Source organism: Chrysochloris asiatica, unplaced genomic scaffold (assembly GCF_000296735.1).
Source record: "Chrysochloris asiatica unplaced genomic scaffold, ChrAsi1.0 scaffold00017, whole genome shotgun sequence".
In the NCBI taxonomy this organism is placed as follows: domain Eukaryota; kingdom Metazoa; phylum Chordata; class Mammalia; order Afrosoricida; family Chrysochloridae; genus Chrysochloris; species Chrysochloris asiatica.
Window position 1 is genome coordinate 28164826 of NW_006408535.1, and position 14645 is coordinate 28179470.

The 14645-nt window shown below is 47.8% G+C and overlaps 1 protein-coding gene across 1 annotated transcript; it reads right to left on the minus strand.

Moving 5' to 3' along the window:
* Positions 1 to 2340: 2340 nt before the first annotated feature.
* On the minus strand, positions 2341 to 12919 carry PCK2 (phosphoenolpyruvate carboxykinase 2 (mitochondrial)). Its single transcript, XM_006835412.1, has 10 exons — positions 12761 to 12919; positions 9125 to 9370; positions 7746 to 7930; positions 7452 to 7655; positions 6929 to 7116; positions 6450 to 6612; positions 6010 to 6228; positions 3576 to 3713; positions 3186 to 3281; positions 2341 to 2962 (listed from the first exon to the last, which is right to left on the minus strand). Exons 1-10 carry the CDS (start codon positions 12787 to 12789, stop codon positions 2508 to 2510), a joined length of 1923 nt encoding a protein of 640 aa, XP_006835475.1. The 5' UTR covers positions 12790 to 12919; the 3' UTR covers positions 2341 to 2507.
* Between the last annotated feature and the right edge of the window lie 1726 nt (positions 12920 to 14645).

Genomic DNA, 14645 nt, shown 5'->3' on the forward strand with positions numbered 1-14645 from the left:
CGTGGTTGGTGGATTTGAACTACTGACTTTGTAGTTATCAGCTCAATGCATAATGCACTACTTTATAAAAGTTAAACATTTGTTTTGTGTATTGTTGTTGCTGTTGTTAAGTGCTGCAGGCCTTGCTGTTATCAACTCAATGCATAACACATTACAATAACACAGGACTCGTTTAGATAACAAAAGTGCTTTAAACACTCAGGACATTTTAAGGGTTTAGAGTTCTCTCTCAGGAGCCAAGGCCAAACTACATGAAGTAAAGCAATTCTTTACCTCAATTAAGAGTTGCAATGGTGTTAAATACTTTATAAAAGTTAAACATGTGTTTTGTTTGTTGTTGCTGTTGTTAAGTGCTGTTGAGTTTGGCTACGACTTATAGTGACCCTATATAGGGTTTCCAAGGAGGGGCTGGTGAATTTGAACTGCTGGCCTTGAAGTTCAAACCGACCTTGCGGTTTGAACCAGTGCATGATCCCATAGCGCCACACTAGGACTCCTGTATATTTGTATTTCATTTAAAAAATAGTTATATTTTTAATCTGGAGCCGAAGGACATGCAGTCCAATTTCATTCTCAGTGCAAAAATTATTTTTAAGGTTAATACTTTTCTGTCACGGTGCAGTTAGATATCCAAAAGGTGCCTGGAACCCCAGTTCCTTGCCTTTTTCATGGAAGGATTTATTTCCAAGTCTATTTTATTTCTCCCCTAAATTGTATATACATTACTTATTTTTTCTTTTATACTCTAAGATCAGTAATATAAAAATATAGGCTTATAGGGCCTATTCTAATCAATATAGAATGGACAGGTAATGATGGCTGACATATTACATTAAATGGCTACTTGGTGCCTTACTTGGTTACTTGATTCTGAGGGCCTTGCATTCACTGACTCCCATCAACAAGATAAGGATCTGAGAGGCCAGGCGGTAAGTCAGGCTAAGTCTACCATGGATTTAACCTCTGTGTTAGGTGCTTCTGATGGTACTTTATCACATGCTGTTATCTTGCCTATGTATTTGTAAGTTCAGTGGGTTCCATTGCTGTTTTGACATGGGATCCACTAAGACCTTTAGAGTCTTTTCTGCTCTTTCTTGTACACCATACCTGGTCATTGGTTGTTTTCTATGAGAACATTTGGTCCTTTGAGGGAGGTTTCAATAACCTGTGATCTGGATTCATGTGGGCCCATTGCTCTCTTTTTGCTTTCGCTCCAAGGTTGATTTCAAAGGAATTTAGACTAAGTCATTATTTCCCAGCAGCATCAGCATCACCTGGGAACTTGTAAGAACAGTAGAATCTCCAGGTCATCCCAGATTTGCTGAATGAGAATCTGCATTTAGCATGATGCCCAGGGGGTTCATATGAGCTTTAGTTTGAGGAGCATGGAATAGGTGACTGCTGAAAGCCCTGGTGTAGTGCTGTGGGCTAATGCGCTGGACTGCAAGGTCCGTTTGAACTGCCAAGTCAGAGGTTCAAGTTCACCAGCCGTTCCTGAGAAACCCTATACAGGGTCGCAACTGACTTGACTGCGCTTAACCAGGAGTCCTGGCAGGGTGCTGCAGGATAAGGACTGAACTGCTAACTGCAAAATCGGCAGTTCAAGCCCATCAGCTAGCTCCTTGGAAACCCTGTATAGGTTGCTGTGAGTCAGAATAGCACTTAACAATAGCAACAACAAAATTCTTATAGTTCTTTAAGTCTATGATGCTATGGGAGATATGTCTAGGCACTTATTTATCTTTGGCTCTTCAGTTTACTTACTGTAAGACTTTGGGCAAATTTCTTAGCGTCTCTGTCCCTTGCTCCTTCAACTGTAAAGTGGTACCTCCCTCAAAGGGTTGCTTTATGATCTGCTTAGAACTGTTATTGGAACATATTATGTGATATAGAAGTGTTACCTGTCTTATTATTGAATATATCTTCATGAATATTTTGCAATTCTCAATTCCAAGGAAGGTAGGGGGAAGAACCAGTTTAAGAACCATGACAGTAGAAACCGTCTTTGCTGGAAAGTGGGGTTATAGAGGTGTCTGCCTCAGGCCAGGGAGAAAGTGAAGGTGGGTCTGAGTGGGAAAGCAGAAATTTTAGGCCTGGAGGCCATTCTGAACAGTTTGCGAAACTTCCACCTTATTAAGATCTTTGGACATATAAAGTGGACAGTACCTTCTTGCAATAACTATTTACGTAACCCAGTGCTAGAGCTGCCTGTTTGATAGGTCCTTGATACCACCAGGCCATGCCAGGCTGCATTGGAGTGGCTGGAAGAAGACTGTATGAATTGGCATTAAAGAAGCCTATGCAGACAGGCAGGAAATGAAAACAAAACAAATGTTAGGCAAAATAAATGAGCATCTCTTATTATTAGATAGTGTGTGAGGGGAGGGCTGTGGCCTGGTCTCCAGATGTTAGTTATATCGAAGTTGCTCCTATTTTCTGTAAGCCTGCGGGCACCCCAATTCCTAGATGGGGAGTGCTATGCTCTCTTGTTGGCCTGGAGACTCGGGTCACATTCTGCGCACACGTCCCTCCAGGGCATCCAGTTCATCTAACACCTCTTTGGGTAGATCCTGGTTGACCTGCTCAGACAGATAGCTTCGAATGTCACGAACTTCCTGTTCCCAGAAGTCCTTGGGGAGTGAGAACAGCTTGGTGGTATCTATGGCTCCCAGGCCATTGAGATCCAAGGCCCCTTGTTTTGGCACCAGCCCGATAGGTGTCTCTTGGGCACTGTCTTCTCCTTCTAGCCGCCGACAGATCCAGTCTAGCACACGAGCATTCTCCCCAAAGCCTGGCCACAGGAAGCGGCCTGCCTCATCACGCCGGAACCAGTTGACATGGAAGATGCGGGGTAGCTGGACTCCTTTGCGCCCCTCCATGCTTAGCCAGTGTTCTAGGTAGCGCCCAAAGTTGTAGCCGAAAAAGGGCCTCATGGCAAATGGGTCATGCATGATGATCTTCCCTGGAGAGGGGAGCGATATGAATAAGGACTTTTCCTCAGGAAGTTGTGATACGTTCAAAACTCTGAAATATGCTCAGGGCAGGGCAAAGAGAAGAAATTGATGGGGAAAAGATAGAACTGGGAAGGGGTAGGACCATTAAAGATAGCAGGCAGGGGCAGGAGGAGGGTTTGGCTCTAGAAGGGAGGTAGGACAAAATGTACATTCAGAAAAGGAGGTGCTCACCTTTGTGTTCAGCTGCAGCAGTAGACTCGGAGCGCATGGCACTGCCCACAAACACCCCATGGCGCCAGTTGAAGGCCTCATACACCAGGGGTACCCCTAGAAAACCAGTGCACAGGCAGCTCTTTTCTTTGAACCCTCACTTTATCATTTCTGGTGATCTTGACTTCTAACCTTTCTCTCCCAGGACCTCAGCTCTTCTCTTTTCTGACCCCATTTCTCCTCCCAATTTTGCATCGACCAGGGGAAAACTCTGGGGACAGAGAACTACAGCTAGGGACACAGGCTGAGAATCCCTGAGCTTGAAACATAAGAGAAAAGTGGCCTGCAATCTAGAGCCAGACCCTTCACCAAGAAGACAGCCACCTAAGGCATGGAGCCCACACTGCTTACCTTTGGGTCTTCGGCCTCCAAAGATGATGGCATCAATGGGGACCCCTTCAGGGGCCTCCCATGCTGGATCCATGATGGGGCACTGACGAGCCGGGGCACAAAATCGAGAGTTGGGATGTGCACAGGGCTCCTTGTCACCTGGCAAAAGAAATGCAGATACTATCACTGCCAAGGGCACATCTGTCTGCCCCAACACAAACACATGTACATAGACTCTTGCACCATTTTTGTTTCATCAACTTCCTGCAACCTTGTGTGTTAAGGAGCAGGGAGAATGGAGCCAGGACACTGTCCCCCCAAAATGTTGTTGTTGTTGTTATGTGCCATGGAGTCGGTTCCAACTCATAGCGACCCTGTACAGGGTTTCCAAGGCTGTAAATCGTTACAGGAGGAGAAAGCCTCATCTTTCTCCCACGGAATACTTGGTAGTTTCGAACTGCTGCCTGTGAGGTTAGCAGCCTGATTCGTAACCACTACGCTACCAGAGCTCCTTATTCCCCAAAAGATAGACAGGCTATTTTCCATCATGGTGTTGTCAGTTGAGCTATGTGGGACAAGAGTGGGAAGGGGATTGGGGAATCGTCAAGGAACTAATGTTTATGCTAATATATAGCCACTAAACATTGGCCAGGGCTCAAGGGAATGGGGTTAGATATTGGTGTAAAGTTACTATAGAATTTTCTCCCAGAAACGATTTCTTTATTTACATGATTATTATTTAAATGAACATCCAAACCAAACACAAAAACTGAGCCTGTCAGGTCTATATTTTAGATCATTGACTTCCCATCAGCAAAAGGGAAAACAGAATCTCCTGAGCTATCAAAATGCAAACGGGAATTGATTTTAAAGCTAACAGAATCTGAGTGAGTCCCCTGGCCTTGCTCATTCCTTAATGGAGTGGTAGAGCTTGAAGAACTCAAATAAGGGCATGACCTGGGCAGGAGCTCAGATCATTTAGCAACTTTAGGTGTCCTGTAGAGGGGTTGGGACATGACCATGCAGGGCTCCTGAATGGACAGTGGTCTTTTCTGGACATTGCTGGGGTATGGGACAGTCCCAGAACCAGCACCCTCTTGCCCCCCCAACTCAAGTTCCTGCCTTCTTTCTCAGATTAACAGCCATCCTTGACATTTCTTCCTTGTACTTCCATCTGCCCCTGACTCAGGACCCCAGCACAAGGAAACTGAAGCTGAGCACAAGATGCCCTAGTTATATTCTTGACTCTAGAGGTGATGAAAGGGTTGAGGAACTAACCTGTGGGGAGAGATGACAGTTTCTTGGATTTCTCAGTGGGGTGGGAAGGCAGAGGGGGTTTAATGATGGTGTTAGAGAAAATGAAGGGTGATTAGATGAGAAGGGTAATTGTGAGGGCAGTCTGGCACAGTTGAATATAGGCTTCTGTGGCCACAAGGCCCCTCCTCTTGTCATGTTCTTTGCTCACACTCCCTAGGTCTCTGGGATCGGACTGTACCAGGCCACCGGAAGCTGAAGGGCTAGAGTTTGGGGCTGGGGGTGGGACAGAAGTGCAAGGACCATTGGGTAATGACAGGGTTGAGAGACTAGCTTCTGGGAAAGGTTAAAGAGTATGTTTTACTTAGTTTGGAAGAAAGATTGGGTGGATGTGTTGAAGGGATAGGGGGAGAGAGAGGGTAGCAATACTGACTTATAGATAATGACTTGTACAGGGATGATGGCAGGTGAAAAGGTGGAGAGGTGAGTGAGGTAGGGAACAGAGAGGGAGGCAGGCTTCCTTTACCCCCATAGATCAAACGGTATGGGGTGTGGTACGAGCCTAATTCTTTTTGTAATAATTTTCAAACTAGTCCTTTTTTTTTTTTTTGATCCTTCCTTTTTCTGTTTTATGGAGTGGTTAAAGCACTCAGCTGTCAAATGAAAGGTCAGTTGTCTAAGCCCACAAGCTGCTCCATGGGGCAAAGGTGTGGCAATCTGTGTTTGGGAAGATTTACAATCTTGGAAACCCAGTGGAGCTGCTCTTCTCATCCTATAGGGTTGCTTTTGAGTCAGAATCAACTTGACAGCTATGGGATTTTTGTTTTTCTTATACTTAATTTAGAATTCACGATGCTTTGGCACTATGGTAAGGTCTTTGCATGCATTATCTAATTTAATTCTCCTACATGGATAGGTACTATAATAATGACTTCTATTCAACTAATGAGGAAACTTAAGCTAGGAAGATTCAGCACTTAGCCAAATCACAAAGCCAATAAGTGGTGGAGTGGGGACATAAACTGCGGTCTTGCCTGGGATCGGAAAACTGCAAACACTCACGACTTCCTGTGCTTACCAGAAGTCCTGGAAGGTGGTTGGAGATTGTGGAGAGTTTTCACATCATTAAAGTGCTAAGCCCTGGGGATTGTGTCAATCTTCCTGCTGCCTCCCCTTCCCTCCTCCCCCCACCCCAACATACCAGGTTTCCAGGATTTGCCCAGCCAGGAGGTCACAGTAACGCCAGGTGAAAGAGGCTGGTCAATGCCCTCCCAGTACACGCCACCATCACTGGTCTCAGCCACATTGGTGAAGAGAGTGTTACTCTGGATTGTGGCCATGGCATTGGGATTGGTGGTGGCAGAGGTGCCAGGAGCCACCCCGAAAAAACCGTTCTCAGGGTTGATAGCCCGGAGTCGACCTGTCAGGAGGAGAGGTGAAAGAAAGGAAGGACCAACTAAGATAAGTTGAGACTCCACCCCTCCCTGCCCTCAGCTGGCCTGTAAGGAAAGGCTGGGCTGCTCAGAGGTATGGGAACAGGCTCCCGCTTGCTGCTCAGGGAAGCTGGCCTTGAGCAGTGAAGTGGGGCACCCCTAAGCAATGGCAAGAGTCATCATTGAGTACAGTCTGAGAGCCTCTCACCTTGGCTGTCAAACCTCATCCAGGCGATGTCATCCCCCACACACTCCACCTTCCAGCCTGGCAGTGCGGGCCGCATCATGGCCAAGTTTGTCTTGCCACAGGCACTGGGGAAGGCAGCAGCCACATAGCGCTTCTTGCCTGCAGGATTGGTGATGCCCAAGATCTGCACATTAGGGAGATAGGAAACAATGAATCAGTCATTAAAGGTCCAGGCAATGTGTACATGGGGAAGTAAATCTGGGGGCAATAGGGAAGACCAATGTTGATTCACTAAATAGGAGCACCACCTTGCCACCAGGCCTGGGGTGGCAGCAAGGGGGAGCACCATATTCAGTGGCCTAGGGTCAAAGCTTTGGGCAGAGTCCTGGCCCATTAGCCTGGCATCACCCGGCAGGGAGGAGGCAAGGCTGAGACAGATCAACCAGGCCCTGCCCCATCCCCACCCCCCGCAGCTGCCCGGATCCTCACCAGGCCCTCACCAGCATGTGCTCCGCCAGCCAGCCCTCATCCCGGGCCAGCCGAGAGGCGATGCGTAGGGCAAAGCACTTCTTGCCCAGCAGGGAGTTACCACCATAGCCGCTGCCGAAGGAGACGATCTCCCGCTGGTCGGGCACATGGCCAATCAGGGTTTTCTCTGGGTTGCACGGCCACTGGCTCACTGGCTCCCCTGGGGACAATGGGGTCATGGGGCAGCTGGCAGGGGCATCAGCAATAGGGGTATCAGGGTTTGGCAGGAGTGAGACTTGGGAACTGTGGTAGTGCTTCATATTTTCCATCAGCTTCTAGGCCCCATTTATTTCATGCGGGCAGTTGGCTTTTCTCAATCTTTGTGCATACTGATCTGCAAGCGGCCTCACCCCCAGCCCAGACTGCTGCCCTACATCTGGGGAATTAGGTTTTCAGACAGGATAAGTTCTTGGGGTTTCCAGATGACTAGGATTTAGAGTTTCCTATGAGTGCAAGAAGACCTCTGTATTTTCACTGGGCAGAGCAAGTGCTCACCTTGCCCAGTGAGAGGCTGGCCCACAGAGTGCAGACACTTGACAAAGTCGCCATCTCCCAGGGCACGAAGCACAGGTGTCCCCAGCCGGGTCATAATACGCATGCTTGCCACCACATAGGCTGAGTCAGTGAGCTGCACCCCGATGCGGGAGAGTGGGGAGCCCACAGGACCCATGCTGAATGGAAGCACGTACATGGTGCGGCCTGTATAAGAGAAGAATAGCAATTGAATGAAAGGTTCTAGCTCTTTTCAGACTTGGAGTGCCCCTGCCTCTGTGTCTCTGCACTGGTTACCCCTCATGCAGCCTGGAAACCTCTCATCCACTGCTTTCTGGAACTCAGCAGGGGACATCCAGTTGCCCAGCTGCCCACGGGCCCCACCAGTTGGGAGGGGCACTGTGTCTCGTTGAGAAGGCGTTACAATCACCGTCTTGCTTTCTACTCGTGCCACGTCCTTGGGGTCTGTGCGGGCCAGCCAGCTGGAGGAGAGAGGAATATCAGGAAGTTGGTGGCCAGCAGGTCTCCCTCATCCCCAGGCCCACTTCTGGAGGTCCAACTTTGAGTCCAGGTCCTTGTGTTGGCCTATTTCCCCTCATCCAAGAGCCTCAGAAACCCTGTACTGGGTCGCTATGAGTTAGAACCGACTCCACGGCACAAAACACCAAACAACAATAGCATTTCACATACTCCAGGGTTTGTCCCATGTAAGAAATAGTTTCCCATGGCCCTAGCCCTCTCAGCTTCAGCTCCTGGGAAAAACTACTTGAACTTGTAAGTTAAAAAAATTGCATCAAAAATTGGGGGGGGGGGGGCCATGAAGTAGATTGCTTACAAGCTCTCATGAGTGTGCTTACTTGCAGAATGAGGTGTAAGGTCAAATCCCTACTGAACAGTTTCCCTCTTTTCCAGATGGATCTGGTGAAAGAGGATGGGGGACAATCGTGATAAGATTTTTTTGACTCAATAGTGAATAATTGTTAGCAGGATCAATTGTAATTGCCATTACTGTAATTGTCGAAGATAACTAAAAGGGGGAGTAGTTAATCTCTCATTTCAGGAACAGACGATCCCAGGACCATCAAGAAGGAAGAACATGAATGGAGTGTGAGATCCCTACCTAAAACCTAAAATAGCGGCGACAGCAGAGATGGTGGCTGTGTGCCTGTGGGCAGGAGGCCAGATGGCGGACTATGCCATTTGTACATTTAAATGAATACATAATTTTTTGTTTTGTAAGTGTCCATCAAATATTTCTGCCTTGTTCATTTGTGAAATATAATATAATGGGAAGCCAAGGGAGTAAATGGGATAAATATTGTTGCAGGGAGGGGATTGTAATCATTGAGATGAAATGAAATTTCATTCAGTTTGCTGAATGTAGAGCTGAAGATCTTGTCTGTAAACCTTCACCCAATTCACGATAAAAAAAATTGCAAAAAAAAAAAAAAAAAAAAAATTGCAAAAGCTCATTTTATCAGCGTCTTCATTTTGTGTGAAAATACGGACCAATCCCAGGTCCTGATTGATTCTCTTTCTCCCAAAGCTCTCATTCCTGCTGATTCCATTGGAGTGGTCTAGTTAAACTTGGCTTTGTCTTGGCAAACCCCAAATGGCTTTAGTCCAATCAGCTGCCCTCATCTCAGAGGATACTGAAGTTGGGCCCATGGGCTTACCAGTTAGTGTACTTGGGGAGCTTTCGGATGAGGCCCTGCTGTTCTAGCAGAGTCAGTGTGGCAGTATTCTCTGCTTCACTTCCATCACAGATGTGGATGTTCTCTGGTTGGCACAAGCGGGCACTGCGCTCTACAAAGTCTCGAACCCCTGCAGACAGCTGGCCCATATCTCCACTGAGTACTCGAAGGCTCTGGATGCTGCGCCGTGGTGACCAATTCCAGAGGCTCAACGTGTGCAGGTTAAGCCTGCAAAAGAGATGGAGACGGGGAGATGATGAGACAGGTGCCATTGTGAAGGGTATGAAAGTTGTGAGGGGCTAAAGAATGTTTGAGTACAGGCCCAATGTATCCAGCAAAGCAGGTTAGAATGAGGAATGAGTTCAGGTTACATGTACCTGTGGTCTTTATGGAGCTCATTGAGGGTATCTCCTGGTTGGTGACACTAGGCTAAATGAGCATAAAGGCATAGTCTTGACTATGTGGAAGTGTCTGTGTAGGCATGCTGATCTCTCTTTATTGCATGCATAGCCCATGCCTATATATATATATTTTGAAGACAAACCCTTTTATTTTTCTTTGTAAGTGGTTGCTGGTTAAAACAACTATATTTATTTTGTCATATATACGCAACAAAACATTTGCCATTTCAATCATTTTTATATGTATATAATCCAGCCACAACAATCAAACTCTCAGTGTTTAACAATCATCACCCTTATCCATTTCTAAATCTATATTTTTTTCTTTTCTTTTCTTTGTCTTCCCCACCTTTTGCCTCTCTTTCCTTTCACTTTCTTCATTTGTTAGAAAGTTCCCAATGATTTGTCCTAATGAGAAAATAAGTATACATTGTTTTCTTCCAGTATATGAAAAAAAAAAAAAAATTAATTTCCTTTTATTCCCTTCCTTTCATTTCTAACTGCCTTCTCCATCACCCAACTTAGCATGTATGTACATTCTATTCTACCCAGTGAATAATTATTCCTTTCCTCCACCCTGGTAGCCATCATAAAAGGATTATTATAGGATGAAAACCTGTTATTAATTTTTTACAGTAGTGGTCTCATCTCATAAGATATCTGAACCTTTCTTTGCAAGCAACTAATATCACTCGGTGTATTATCCTCCAGGTTCTGGAAAATGTTCTGGTGGGATGATTTTCTTGAGGTTACCTGCATTGTCATAGGCTCCTGTCTCACACATTTACTTTCCTTTTCACAATTAATTTTGATGACAACAGTCATTGAGAAAGAAGGTCCATTCACTAATTGTGAAAATTGTAGAGATATTTAAAACCTGAAGTTATTACGGAAATAAAAATGTGATTGTGTTGTTAAGTGCCATTGAGTTGGTTTTGATTCATAGTGACCCTGTATAGGGTTTCCAAGGAGCAGCTGGCAAGTTTGACCCACCAAATTTATGATTGAATGCTTATCCTACAGTGCCACACCAGGATTCTGTAAGATGGTAGCTCTTAGCATAATTTAGTATCTTATTTTCTTCATGCTCCTAAAGAAGATTAAAAGGGAAGGAGGGCTGCTAAACAGTAAGTATGATACATGGGATGGATCCAATGACTAGTCTGTTCTATCAACATCTTTGCAAGTATTTCTTGTTTGATTCTAGTGATTCCGAAGAGTGGCTGGTGAAGTTGAATCTATAATTTTTCATTTCAAACTGACCTTGAGGCCCAGTGCTCGTCCTACAGTGCCACACCAGGACTTCATACATAATTACCATGCCTATATTTTAACTGTGTCTGGTCAATATTTGAAGTGAGCAAATGCCCTATGGCCCAAGGCATTACAAACTGGGTCCAGGTAATGGCTTCATATGCCTAGTGTTTGCTCTTTGCTCTTAGTCCTCTTCTTTTCATTCTCAAGGTTTTTTGTTGTTTTTTAATAAGTTAAAAGAGCAACTGTTTTTACTTATTTTCTTTGGTGTGTATGCAGTAAAATAGTGAAAGTCTCAAGCAAACACAAGTTATTTGAAGCAACACAACCCTCCTCTCACCCTGGATTTGGCTCTTGGATACTGGAATTCCAGGCACTGGATCTGCTGCTACCCTCTTGGGCCAACAGGGTTATGTAAAATGTTGCCATCGGGTAAGTAGTTTTGAACTGTGTGGAAGGTTGACTACTGAGGAGTGAGTGTCACCTAACTTCCAGGAGGGCAGGATCCCTGTTGTTTGTCTTCTCACACCCCTGGGAGAGGGAGGAGAGGGTCTGCTTTGATTGGACTGGACCCAGAGTGGAATGACCCAGAGAGAGCAAAGGCCAGGAGAGGGAAGTTGCCCTCCTCCCATGTCAGGGCCTCACTCACCAGAAGCTATAGCCCATACACCCAGAACCATGTGATTCTGTCCCTCCCAGGGTTCCTTCCTAGAGGCTACATGCCTAGAGGGTTTTGATGTTGGTAGTAGGGTGGGATATCAAATGGCAGGAAACTCAGATTCAGATTCAGCGGAGTGTAAGCCTAGGGAAGGCAGCTAGCTACCTGTTCAGATCTCCATTATGGGAGCATGAGCTTGGCTGGGGTGGCAGGATGGCAACCCAAGGGCAGTTGAGGAGGGCTGCAGGGATCTGGGTCTGTTTTAAGGGCACTAGGACTCTTGGTGTGGCATTGTAGGATGGACACTGGACTGTGAACCACAAAGGCTGGTAGTTCAAACCGAGCAGTTGCTCCTCCGGAACCCTATATTGGGTCCGTATGAGTCGGAACCTACTGGATGGCACTTCACAACAGTCTGTGGAGAGTCTCTCTGTCTGGAGCCTCCCACCCACCAAGTCCCTTAAGTGGACCTTTTTTCTCTGTTTTCCAGAGACCACTCACAAGGGCTGGCTAAGTGGGACTAGCTAGTGGCACTAGCTACAGGCAGACTGGGACAAAAGCATGGCACAGGGGAGGCTGCAGAGGGAAGGCAGAAGGCTGTGAAAAGGTGGCAAGGTAGGCAGACAGGACCCAGCTGCTCCAGTCCGGGACAGTAGAAATTGGACGATTTCAACCACGTAAGAAATGAAGGCAACTTGGTCCCCCCCTCTCATCTTGCTTCCATTCCTACAGGTCCCAAGTCCCCTGGCTGCGCCGGGCTTCCCGCCAGTTTACTGTCTCGAAGGAAGCCCGGAATGGATGTTTACCTTCTACCTTCTTTATGAAGCTGTTCCCCAGAGTCTCAAACACCCTTAACCCCTTCCTTGGCCCTATTGCTCCTCACAGCAGCTTGGATTGCGGGCTAGGAGCCCCTGCCGGAGGTCTGAAAGTTCCATCTGGGAAGGAAAAGACAATACAAGGAGCCAGGGCTCAGAGAGGACTTCCAAACAGCGAGGTGGGGGGTGGGGTGGGGGAGGGGGGAAGCTTCCGAAGTTCTGAGTGTGGCAGGCAGAGATCGCGCGGTCACAGACCAGCAAGGCATGGAGGGGGGGAGGAGGGGACGGAAGCGAGGAGGCCAGGAGCGCGAAGTAGCCCCGGATCTCCGGAAAGAAACACTGCCAGTGGGCCGTGGGGCTCCCAGCCTTCTTCTCCGCTGATGGGAAGGCAGGCGGAGGCGGGCTGTGATCAGGGGAGCAAAACCTGCAGCCCCAAGGGGACAAGTGCGGCGGAAGGTGCAGGTCGGCCCCAGGCTGGGGGGTCACTCACCGCAGGCCAGAGCGGTACACAGCGGCCATGGCACCTGGGCGGGGGCTGCAGGGTGGCCACGAAAACCGAGCGGAGCCGGGGAGATGTGGAAGGCGGGGAAGTAGGGAGAGTGGCGAAGCGAGCGGGAGCTGAAACTGGGGCGGGAGGTGCTTAAAAAGGAGGCGGGTGGGCGGGCGCTGGAGGCGGAACCCAGCAGGGCCATCGCGACCCTGTCTCCACCCAGTCAGCAGGCCAACTCCCCTGGGCCCGAACCTTGAGGCCCCAGGCCCGCCCAGCCGTCGCCCCAGCTGCGGCCTCCGGCCCCCAGCCGCCAACCCCATCTCTCCCATTGGAGGACTAGGTCTGCTCGGCGGCCCCTGCTCCAAGCCCGCCCCCCGCTCAGCCTCACCCCTTTGCACATGATGTAACATTGAGGACTCTTGCTCCCAAGAGATAGAGAGTGGGAGACACTGGGTGGCAAACAAGTTAGGGACGAAGGGCGGAGGCATGGGGCGGGAGCCCATGGGGACTGGACATCTAGAAGCTTGGGGGTTGGGCATTGTCTTTCCTGTTCTTCCTGAGGACTGGACACTCTCAACCCCAGGCTTTTCTGTTCTTCAAGTTCCCCTTAGCCCCTAGTCCTCAACCTCCCGTTTGATGAAATGGTGGTGTGTCTCCATAGTAACCTCTTTTCCTTAGGTCTCTGCCCCGACCATTCTTTCCACAGTCCCCTGGAAATGCATCTCATTTGATCTTATCTTCATCCACCCAATCAGGACCATAAAGTCCTCAGGTAATTTCTCAAGCATTATCTCCATCCATACACCTGTCTTCAGCTTGAGACCACTGAATATCATTCTAAGTGCTATAGTACCTCAAGTTCAACGTGTCTATGGTAATAGCATCTGCCTGACATCATTTCTCCTTTTTCAGGTAATAAACCTGTTGCCTTTGAGTCATCCATTCCAATTCATAGCCACCCTATGGGACAGAGTAGAACTATCCCATAGGATTTTCAGGGCAGTAAGGAGCTCTGGTATCGTAGTGGTTACAAATCCAGCTGCGAACCGCAAGGTCAGCAGTTCAAAACTACCAGCTGTTCCGCAGGAGAAAGATGAGGCTTTCTGTTCCTGTAAAGATTTACAGCCTTGGAAACCCTGTACAGGGTCGCTATGAGTCGGAACCGACTCGAGGGCACATAACAATAACAACAATCTTTACTAAAGTAGACTACCATATCTTTCACCTATGGAGCAGCGAGTGAGTGGATTCGCACCACCAACTTTTGGTTAGTAGACAGGTGCTGAACCATTCCACCACCAGACCTCCTCTTTTCTGGTAGTAGAACCCCAAATTTTCTTTGGGGAGCCACCTTCTCAGTCTCTGTGGTCATGAGGGTTTGACCTCATCCCTCCAGGTTTCTGCTGGAATGGCTGAGCTGGTAGAATGTAGACTTGGAGTTGCTGGGGGTCAACTTGGCACTGCCAAGCAGGAACTTACCTGAGAAAAAAGTCAGCCTAGACAAACCCCCTTTCAAGACTAAGACTCAGTGGGAATACATGAGCAGACACGTGCTCTGACTGGTGACCACGCTGGTCACCAATAAGGGGAAGTGAGGGAAAAACAGCAATGAAGCTGTGAGTTAAGTCCAACCATATTCAACAGACTCCTGTGAACCCAGGTGGAGACCTGGTTGGCCAGCAATTTGGCAAGACCTGGGGACTCCTGGGCTCAGAGTCAGTGACGTAGCCACAGAGGACTAGAGTAGAGAATGAAGGATCCAGCTGATAAGAAGAGAGGAGGGCATATGCACAAGAACACCCACACTTGCTGATAATAACCACTTGATCTGGCTTCAATGGCTGGATGATCAGAGCTTAACTAGAAGAAGAAAGAAGAGGGGAAA

Bases quoted from the DNA above. Each gene is read 5' to 3' on its own strand.
- PCK2 (XM_006835412.1), bottom strand. From the start codon at position 12,789: ATGGCCGCTGTGTACCGCTCTGGCCTGCG. The intron at 7,656-7,745 runs GTAACCAGTGCA...TCTCTTATACAG, and splicing joins GTTTCCAGGCTGCATGAGGG to GCCGCACCATGTACGTGCTT. The intron at 3,282-3,575 runs GTAAGCAGTGTG...CTGGTTTTCTAG, and splicing joins TGGAGGCCGAAGACCCAAAG to GGGTACCCCTGGTGTATGAG.